The following is a 10,450-nucleotide window of genomic DNA, read 5'->3' as shown; positions in this document are numbered from 1 at the left end:
AGTATAGACCGCCGCACCCCCTCCACCGAGCTAAGGTCTCGTCGGGAAGTAAGTTAATTTTCGGTGGAAAAGTGGTGAAGCCAGATACCGTAGACTACCGTACGCAATCCCACTAAGTTCCGCTGAACACTACCAACGGCAGAACAGCTCTATAAAGTTGGATTAAAAAGCGCATTCCGAGGACTCTTGTGCGTATCTGTGTTGCCCCAACGCGATTCTACCAATGGAACCCGAATCTGTTGTTTCCCACGATTGTGGCCAACGGGCGCACGACGAATAATACTCGAATACGTAACTTACCTCGTATGATACGTCCCTTGATGAACAGGGATTAGCCCAACTGGTATATTTTTTGTTACCCTACCCAGGCGAATCCACTTTCACGCCCCACCAAGTACTGTACCCCTGCTCGTCACCTACCGGTGCAAGTATTTGTCGTGCCCTGTTGAAGACCATATCTTATCAGATTGGATAATCAAACACCACCAGACGCACAACGTCATAGCAAAAATGTCAGAAAGTGTGAAAATGCGCAATACTTAAAAGAATGCTTATGGTAGTACCGTACAGCTAACCACGGTTGAGATTTTATGAGGAAATATATATCATACCGGTATTACGGTAGTCGATAAATAACCCGTCCAAATCGCTCAAAATGTTTCGGATCTTTTATGGGGGGAAAAAAAACATAAATTCTTGCCCAGTCACCGGATCAAAGGATGCACAGAGGGAGATTCCCAGTTCCTGTAACCAACCATCCAGCACACCACACAACAATGTAGCGCAATTTCACCAAAATTGTAAAATCCAAGTTATCCGATACCGGTTATTAGTATCCCGAGTTCCCCCATCGCCCAGTGAGCAACGAACCCCAGCCATACGTTAGTCAGCAAGTGATGAACATGAAGAAGGGAAGGGGGAACCCGAACAAGCCACAAGATCACAGCCACCGCCACAACCACCTGAATGTATGATATCCTTTGCCAAACGGAGAAGGATATGTGGTGCTCGTACTCGACTAAAGAGAAGGAAAAGAAAAATAAGAGAGGCCAACACCCCCCTCCCCTCTCAGTCGGTCAGGAGCGAAGCCTTGGGACATTTGCGAAAAGTTGAGGAAAAATAAAACTCGTGCAGTAACTTAACCCACTGTGCTCGATATAACACTTTTGAAAAGTCTCCGGAATGGGACGAGGGGACAACCAGAGGTTCAATTAAATACGATTGATTATATACGATTGATGGCCTCGTGGCATAGGGTTTATTTTTTTTTTCGCAGGTAACGCTACATAACTTGGACTTCAAAACTCACCTTCTGGAGAACTTTGTCCGGTTCGCCGGGGAGCTTTCCCTCCCTTCCCCCCCCTTTTTGTAAGGATGAATGTCCTAGCGAGCTCTTACCTAACTGAAGGGAACAACAATCATTCGAGTTATCTTAACTGCCGAACTCTCTCAACTTATTAAGTTTATCACAACTTCCATTGACAATATCAGTTTCTATCGTCGCGATCTCCACGCTCCATCCTTCGCCTCTCGACTTGTCCCTTGTACTGACCCCGATTGTGTGTGTGTAAATGTTGGCGGGTTCGGGGATGTTGAGTGGGGGGGTGACATTGACTTGTGTGGATGATATCATGATGGGGAGTGGGTGGTGGGGTAATATGGTAGCGTCCCCGCTGCCTTATCAGAACCAGAGAGTGGGGAACTCGAACAAGTGTGTGGGAGGGTACGATAGAGAAAACCCGGGTGTCGACGATTTGGTACTATATTGTAACGAGTGAGAATATATGATCCCATTGCTCCGATTGCGTGTACGAGTAACTGTTCATCACGTAATGTCTACGGGTTGATTCAGTATTCAGTTTCAATAATCATTTATTTATCCTTGTATCGCCGACCTGGCCTGAACATTCAGTGAGTCGGAGGCGGGATAAGGGACAAGCGATCACGACTACACCAAGAGAACCTTCCAACAACCAAGGATATAATATTATATATAACTACCGTGGACTCGATACATGAAAACACCCGCGGGCTAAAAAGTGAGGAATTCCCTCCAGTTGAAACAGCAATTAGGCGGCAAGGCGTGCACGTCATGTCGACGGCCGATACTGCTGCCGGTAATAGGGTGCGCCCTGCGACGGCGCCGGAGCCCCGGCCGGGGACAACGGTGTTGCACCAACAGGATACGGCGGCCTGGTGCCCTGCGCGCCCCCGCCAGTAGGGTAAGGTGTCCCGGCGGAACTGACCGAGGAGACGCTCCCACTCCTAGCAGAATTCAACCTCCTCAATCCCTCCACTTCATTCTTTGAACTGTCCAGTTCCGCTTGCGTCTCTGCCAGCCTCTTCTTCAGCCATTCTATCTCTCCGTCCCTCTCCGCTAGCCGTTTACGTGTGGATTCCTCCTCGGATTGTGCACCCGTCAGTTTCGTCTTTATCCAGCCCAGTTCTTTCCGCGTGCTCACTAGCTCCGCTTGTGTTTTGTGGGTTTCTGATTGCGTCTCGGTGGATCTTTGCTTGAAGTATGCGAGTTCTTTCCGAGTGCCTTCGATGTCTGGCACTTCCTCTATCTCTTCGGCACGGCCGACGGTGGAGTTGAGGGCTTTCTCGAGAAGACCTGCGTAGCGCTTGACGACCCAGTCGCTCGGGGCTGCTGGCAATGCCGAACGGGGGATCGAGGTCGTTGGTACGGGTCGTTGTGTCGCCGAATCGATTACGACGCGATTCTGAGCTCGGAGGAAAGCTGTTAGACGCTGGTATTCTTCATCCGGGTTCAGCAGAACTTGTATGAGCATCCAATGCTCGAAGCCATCGATTGTCAATGCTGGCAGCGGGGGTCGGCGTTTTCCGTCGCCGATGGGATGTGGTATCAGAAGGTATTGACAATTGAGCTTGTTGTAGAGGTCTGCAAGGATACTGGGATGGGTTCGCGCTTTCGAGAACAATTCTGCGGATGTTAGCTTCGCCAGAGCCGGATCCGGAGCTAAAACATACTTGTTTGACGATCACTATAGGTCAACAGCGTCGCATAGTACATTGACATCTTGGTTGGCGAAAGAATACAGGGCGGCGAATGATCGACGAGGCATTCTTTGCTCTGCGATTATTAGCATTTTCCGGGAAACCGAGAAATCATACTCACTATACACGCCGCAATACCCCGGAACAAGGATCGCATGGCAGGGTTTGGTCCCATGGGTAATTTGGAATCTTCAACAAGTGCATGCCAATACTGGGCATCTGGTTCCGCATTATTCATTACTGCTGGCGACCCTGAGGTTGGGGCAGGTGCATTTCCCTGAGGTGCCTGGTTTAGAGGGCCACCATTTTGAGCAGTGTGCCCGATATCTGATGGGGTTTGTGTCATTGGATGTTGATTCGAGGTCGAAGGAGGGTTGTTGTTGTTGTTGTTATTGTTGTCGTATTGCTGGCCTGGGGGCCCTGAGGTTGGGGCAGGTGAATTTCCCTGAGGTGCCTGATTTGGCGGGCGACCATTTTGAGCAGTGTGCCCGATATTTGATGGGGTTTGTGTCGTTGGATGTTGATTCGAAGTCGAAGGATGGTTGTTGTATTGCTGGCCCGGGTTGTGGGATGTCGGATGGGCCAGCACATTGGCAAGGTGTGATTGAATTGTAGGTTTGTCCGCTCCCGGTCCGTAGCCGTTTTGCGGTGGTGTATATGGTGGAGGAGCAGGGGAACCACTAGGAGGGGTGGGATTGAACCCTTGGGAGCTTTGATGTTGCGGATGGGGATGGGCCAGTGGGGGGTTTTGGGGATAGTTTTGTTGCGGCTGTTGGTGATGGTGCTGGTTCTGATTCTGTTGCGGCTGCTGGTGTTGCTGTGGTTGCTGATGCTGGTTCTGTTGCGGCTGCTGGTACTGCTGCTGTTGTGATTGGTGGTGCTGAGGCTGCTGCAGCTGTGGCTGTTGATGTTGCGGTTGAGGGTGCTGCTGGAGTTGAGGACTTTGCAGCGGTTGCTGCTGCTGCTGCTGCTGCTGCTGTCCTGGTACAACTGGCGGCTGATTCGTACCATATTGTCCCGGTAGCGGCACAGCAGGGTATTGCTGGGTCGGAGGATTTACCGGCTGGTATCCAGCGGGCCCTCCGGTCGAGGGAGAGTAGGTTGGTATCGGGTTGCTGTTATAAACCGTCTGCGGAGGTGCTGGCCCAGCGCCGGTCGTGCCAAACGTCTGCGGGGGAATGTAACCCCCCGAAGGTCCCACAACCGGGCTAGTCAGCGTAGTGGCGCCCATGTTCGAAACAGGTGTGTAGGACGGCTTCGTGGAGAAAAGGTTGAGAGTTTTTATCATATTTCCACCGTTCTTATCCGGCGACACTGGCGGGGGAGGTGAAAACTGGGGAGCCTGATACGATTGCTGCTGGTTCCCAGGGGGATATCCAGTGTTGGTATTGATCGCTGGCGGTGCGCCAGGGTTAGCCCATCCGTGCGGAGGATTCGGTGATTGATTGTATGCCATGAATGATTCTTTCGATAATCGAACCACGGTACTGTGCTTGTACTCGAATACCCTTCGTGTGCGAAGGTGGTGGGCGGATGCGGAGTTATAAACACCGTGAGGCTGAAAATGGCGTTCCACCAGGGGGCAGTATTGGTGATACAGCCAAGCTGTGCGACCCCTCATGCGGTTTATTCCGGGCGATCCCTGCTTAATTGGGCTAACCTCGCTTGTTTGTGTTCACCTTATCTCAGTTAAGCTTTGATAGCGTGGACTGTGAATTGTCTCTCTCGTGATCGGCCCATTCCCTTATTCAATTGCATCAAAAATTTGGTGACGATTTTGAGGTTTTGAAGCCAGATTTCTCTCCCCCGTCGGCCCGTGTGCCATGCATGGGTATTTGTTGAGGGGACAAGCGGTGAGGTGTCAAAAGCCACCAATCGAGGCCAAGCCGACCCCTAATTCCGAGAATTGTTTCGGTGGCGCTATGGCAGGGTTTGGTGGCTTTGTGGTGGTTCATGAGGCCCAAAAGGAGCCGTGACACAAGGATGGATTCCCGAGCAATCCTTACCAAACCCAGCTTACTGCATTATCCTTGTACAGTACCACGAAAACCAATACGAGTACAGTACTAGTACAGTACCAATCGGGTCCAGTACGTAAATTTACTTGTCCGGGAGTCAAGACAGGAATAGCATAGACCTGACCCCTTTTTGGCGCCGGGGTCTTACACTGTGATAATAACCATTTCTAACACAGTAACCCTTTCTACTGTAGCCGAGAATCGAATCTAGCATGAGAAATCCCTGGGGTTTGTTGCTATAATAGTAGAGTACCGTACTACTGTCTCTGTACTGTACCACGATACAGTAGCGCTTGACTACCGTAAATATAATACAACGAAATCCCACTTGGTGCGCACACTACCATGACCCAAGAATGGCCAAGAACCTTCAGCACCGTAATCCTCTGCAAAGGAAAACAAAATCACCCACACCTTCATCATTGACCCAAAGCCGTATATTTCACATGTTCATGACCAGCATCCCAGAATTCGACTCCGAGAACCGTGGCGAGCCCGATAAGACTCTTGCTGATTGAGCAGCAGGGAGCAAGAGGTGGCTGTTGCCCCGGTGCCCAGGGAAAACGGTGAAGGACCCGCCGGCCCCACAAGACCAGAAGAGATACAATACTCTCGCTTCCGAGAGAGGGAGAAGAGTGAGAAATTCTGAGGTATTGGGATTGGAATGGTGAAAGTGTCATTTAAAATAAATAAATAAATAAACACAAAAAAATATCCTGTTATCATATGAAGGCCCGCTTAGCCAGGAGGGAGGGAGGGAGGGGACATGTGCCGGTACGGATAACCCCCCCCCCGCGCATAGCTTGAGTACCGTAGCTGACACTCGGGCGCCGGTACCCTACATTATGCAAGCGCACGCGATCTATCATGCACACCCGAGCACCCCTATTCCATGGACCTCTTTCCCCGAGGAATCCTACGGTAATGAATAAAAAAGTGCACTAATTTCCTCCCCCGATTATCCACCACGCCAGAGTCAGAAAAAGTCCTTCCTGACCTTTTTTTCACCTATGTTCAAGCAACCGCTCCACCACAACCCACTTGTGGGAATTACACTTACTCCCTGGAGAGGCACCCGGGGGATATTTAATCTGAGATGGTAAAGTATCAATACAATTCTCCTGTCCTCGGGGCTGCCAGGGGTAAGTTATTTCTTTGTTGCGAATAAACCTTCTCGACTGGCTTTTGATTTTGGCTAATATGCACAGTATGATGCTAGAAGTCATCTCCTCATCGATCCTGTCATAAGCTTGGCGCGTTGTGTCTTGGAATGTGTCTGATGGGATTTCTCGTACAAGTAACTTCAGCTAGAGGTTGGGAGTATCATATGGTTATTGCGAACCAGAGGGAATTGGGTATTCCAAGTGCGCGGTAAAAGCGACAGGGTCAAGGAGTGTTCACAAATCCTCAACCTACCAGGGCTTGGTATCATACTCCCCGGGGCCTACATAAACTGATGAGGTGATTTCTTACATAGCAAACACACAGCGGGGGACTGCCTCTCCAAGGGAGCCTACCATTCACCCACATCTCACAAAGGTCACATCCTAGTACCGGAACCAAAACTCCAAAATCGACAATGGATTAAACCTCATGTATTAAATAAACTATGATATCTCATCCCCATGAAGATACCCCACCCCCACCCACCAATTCTCGGGAGCCGAGGACCACTTACCTCCCACTAAATTCACTTTTTCTCCTCACCACCCTTCTCATCAGGATGAACCGCCTCAATAACAATCACGTCTCCGAGAACCAGCGGCGCAACAAGATTCGTCGGGATCACCCAGGTGGGCGGTAAGACAATGACCTGGTTAGATCCCGGGGGCCCAATAGGCAAGGCATAAACTTCGCGGTCGTTGGCGGGGGTTTGTGATGGCATTTTCTATCCTTTTTTTTTTTTAGAAAAAAAAAAAAACCAAGTCCGGAAGAATATTCGTTGTGCTTTGATAATGTGTGATTGTGGAAGAGTAGGAGTTGTGATGAGTGATGATTAGTTACAGGTTTGCACCGGGTTATTTAACTTTCGGATAATTCAAGTGGTTAACTTCCTGCAATTCGTTCATGAATGGATTATGTTTGGGGGTGAGGGGGTTGGCTTCGGAGTTTATTGGGTGTCTTGGACGCTTATTTGAATGTGGTCACTGGCGGCGAGATGGGGTTGGTGTGGGAGTGAGGTAGAGATTTCGGGCTTGAGACCCTCTTTCCGGACAGGGGATTGGAGGAACAGGTACAATAGAATCAAGATGAGGGGAGGATGTTTCACTGCTGTCCAATGCGCAGATCAATGACGAGGGTTGGGAGGAGGCTATACCACACGTCACTGAGATATATCATATGATAATATTACTATCATCATTACCCGTTTCTTTCACTTATATGTCTCATATCGTACATCTAGGTTGAATACACATCACTAAAAATCACTCGCTTCTAGCCCCTATGAACTTCTTAGTAACGCCCCCAGCATATCCCTCCCACCAAGACATCAATCTGCTCCTGGAAATATTCCCACCAAATTTACCCTACTTCATCTCTCCCCTACTGCCGATTTTATACTCCGCTCTATGTACTTTATCACCTACTTATCTCCCCCCCCCTCCTTTCTCATCTTGTTGAAATTCATACCTGGCTCGACAATGTCAAACCCCCCGTACCACTAACCCCTCTATCCACAAAGAGATTTTGATTAAAGGGAAGCAAGTCTTCCTACCCTTTAGCCATAGGGAATAGCCCATAGTTAGAGCTGCAGACTTTAGACTCCTTCGTAGCCTCAGCTCACTCCGGATACGACGGAAAACATAAATTCCCTATGAAAGATAAATGTTCTATCTCACATACATACTAATCCTCAAAAATTACCACACACCAGGTTACCCCCTCCCCTCTCCGCACCCTTATAATTTGCTAGAAAAGGAACCTAACTATAACTCCTCCTACACACCTCCGAGTCACGTATTGCGCATCAGCGGCAACAGCAAAACCCGGGACATCCAAAATTACACCCAAGCGCTATTCAACGATATACCTCCACAGCGGGCGGGTGTGTGGGGGGAAAGTAATCTGTTCTGGATGGGGAGAGTGAGTAGTGTTCAGCTTGCCCTTCTACGGCGAATATGCCCCCGCAACAAAAGAGCGCACCCGACGATCCCTAATATCGAGAATCCGGTGATTATCCCAATTGTGAATGCGTTTTTTCCATCCAATAGTGTCCGGGTTTCCTGAGGACTGCCGCTAGAAGTGGATGTCGGGTAGGGGTCCGACGTCCGGGTCGCCGTGGTCACTGGCCAGATCAGTCCCAATCCGCCATTCCACAGAGAAGATGAGGAGAGAACGTACTACTAGAACTGCACCCCTCCGTCTCTACCGGGTATCCGTTTGTATCCCAGCAGCTAGCGGTGGCCGTCGCCCCCTGCGTACTCGTCGCGCCGCTCCCCGAAGGCGCAAATGATAACCCGGTCGTAGTGGGGACGTACTCGAACCCGCAGTACTTTGCCACGAAGGCCATCAGGCCGTTGTACTCCTTCGCCGTTGCGCATACCCCACCGCTCACCCCTTCTAGGCAGTTTTGCGCTTGCCGTCCGATCTGTGGCTCGTTCTGTGCTGGGCAGAAGCAGGCTTTTGTCTCGCAGATTGTTAGGGAGAAGATGGAGGTTGGGGATGCTTGGTTGTTGGCCTCGCCGGCTGCGCATTTTTGCTGGCAGGAGGTTAGGTAGGGGTAGTCGGGGAGCTTGAGGACTTCGTTACTTAGGATGTTGGAGGCGGTCGTCGAGGGGGTGAGGACGGTGAGGATTAGGAGGGTGAGAATTGCGCATAAGGTGGCCATCACTGTTGGTGTCGCTATTAGCTGGTTTGTGGGGTGGGGAAAAGGGAGAAATGGGGAAGAAGTCTTCTCGCCTTCTTGCGTTGCGGTGTGGGGAAAGTATTTTATAGTTTTATGACCACCGCCCCGTGCTCTCCCATCTGTCATTCCAGCAGTCTTCCCGCCAGGCACTCTACTATACTGTACTCCCATCGAGTACTTCCGAAGTACCATACTAGCATTCCCCGGATATGTTGGTTTTTCGAAAGCCGCAGCAGCACAGCCGTAATACATCAAGCCCCGAGATTCCGTTGGCCGTACAAAATATTGCCACGCTACCAAAATCGTACGGGGGTAAGTAGGACTCTCATCCTACCACCTCCCTCGGGAACAAACCAAAAATACGGAATTGGCACCCAGCCCAACCCAATAAACCGTGTTCGCCCTCAGCGAGGCGGCAACCTCAGCAGGGCGCGGGGAGACTTGGCAGTAAAGGCTGCCTGCATTCAACTGCAGTAGCAAGCCAAGCCAAGCCACGCTGAGGGTGTCGCCTACTAAGAGCTCACACAGTCTACAGGTACTCGTACAAGGTATGATACGTAACAGTCCCCCTAAACCGGGGTTGCTCATTAAGCCTAATTCATTCACTTTCTCATTCACTTTCTCCCACCCCTCTGCTCTGCGAAAAATAGTAAGGTTTCCGGTTAAGCTACCGTACGCTAAGTCAGTGGCGTGAAGAGAGCGCCTGGACCTTCCCGCCGCCCCTTGGGGTCGCTTGCTCCTTGGGGCTCAACTACTCGAGTACACATACAGTACTGCGATAAAAGCGTGAAACAGCATCTTTACAGGTAATCTTGGGGAGCCCCGAAAGTGGATGTTCAGCCTTGCGCCAGATGTGGCGGGGTGAGCTTTGGAGCCAATGGGAAGCAAGTGATAGAGCTTTAGGGTCCTTGCTTGCAACGATGGGGGAATTTGCCGTCCAAGCCATGTTCTTTGCGGGTACTCGTACTGGTATGGCGGATGTGGTGGGTTTTGGTGGCCGGGGAGGGTGGTTCAATTGGGTGAGAGGTAATAGGAGGTATTAGGGTGGCGGTAGCTGGGGTGTGAATTTTGGGACGTGGGGAACATCAGTGTTGCTGCCAAGGATTTTTATTATTTATAGTATCCACCAGCGATCATGCGCTTTACTTGACAATTCATAAAGTATTCGGATGCCTTGGCGCCAAGATTCCATGTTTAGGTGCTTGATGACATACCTTGGCGCCAAGGCATCCGAACACTTTATGAATGGTCAAGTACTTCCTGTTCCTCATTTTACCGTTAGTTAGGATACGGTAGGGGGTGCCCGGTAATGCATCCCCGGTCTTAAACTTCTGCTAAGGCCACCCCGCCCTGACCCTGATCGTAGCGGTCAACTTATCAACTACAAGTAAAGCTACATACCGTGCTCGAGCACTATGCCGTTATCGGCTGGGATGCGAAATTTTCTTCGCTTGAGGGTGTTGAAATCGGCCTGTAGAAGTTAGATCCGGCTTTAAAACAAGGTTATTTTTTCTCCCACCGGGAAGCTCAAATGTTAGCGGGAGGCTGCCGCACCCGGCGCTCACCA

The 10,450-nt window shown here is 50.4% G+C and overlaps 2 protein-coding genes across 2 annotated transcripts; both read right to left on the bottom strand.

Annotated features, from left to right (window-relative positions):
• Positions 1-2,090: 2,090 nt before the first annotated feature.
• Positions 2,091-3,040, bottom strand: GSTUM_00012159001 (uncharacterized protein; the record flags this gene model as incomplete). Its single annotated transcript, XM_002842378.1, has 2 exons — positions 2,091-2,944; positions 2,992-3,040. The coding sequence occupies 2 exons, from the start codon at positions 3,038-3,040 to the stop codon at positions 2,091-2,093; spliced, it is 903 nt and encodes a 300-aa protein (XP_002842424.1).
• A 5,091-nt stretch (positions 3,041-8,131) lies between these two features.
• On the bottom strand, positions 8,132-9,135 carry GSTUM_00012158001 (uncharacterized protein; the record flags this gene model as incomplete). The annotated part of the gene is made up of 2 exons (XM_002842377.1): positions 8,132-8,322; positions 8,379-9,135. 2 exons carry the CDS (start codon positions 9,133-9,135, stop codon positions 8,132-8,134), a joined length of 948 nt encoding a protein of 315 aa, XP_002842423.1.
• Between the last annotated feature and the right edge of the window lie 1,315 nt (positions 9,136-10,450).

Source organism: Tuber melanosporum (assembly GCF_000151645.1).
Source record: "Tuber melanosporum whole genome shotgun sequence assembly, scaffold_97, strain Mel28".
Taxonomy (NCBI): domain Eukaryota; kingdom Fungi; phylum Ascomycota; class Pezizomycetes; order Pezizales; family Tuberaceae; genus Tuber; species Tuber melanosporum.
Note: the sequence above shows the minus strand (reverse complement) of the source record. Positions and strands in the feature narration are given on the sequence as shown.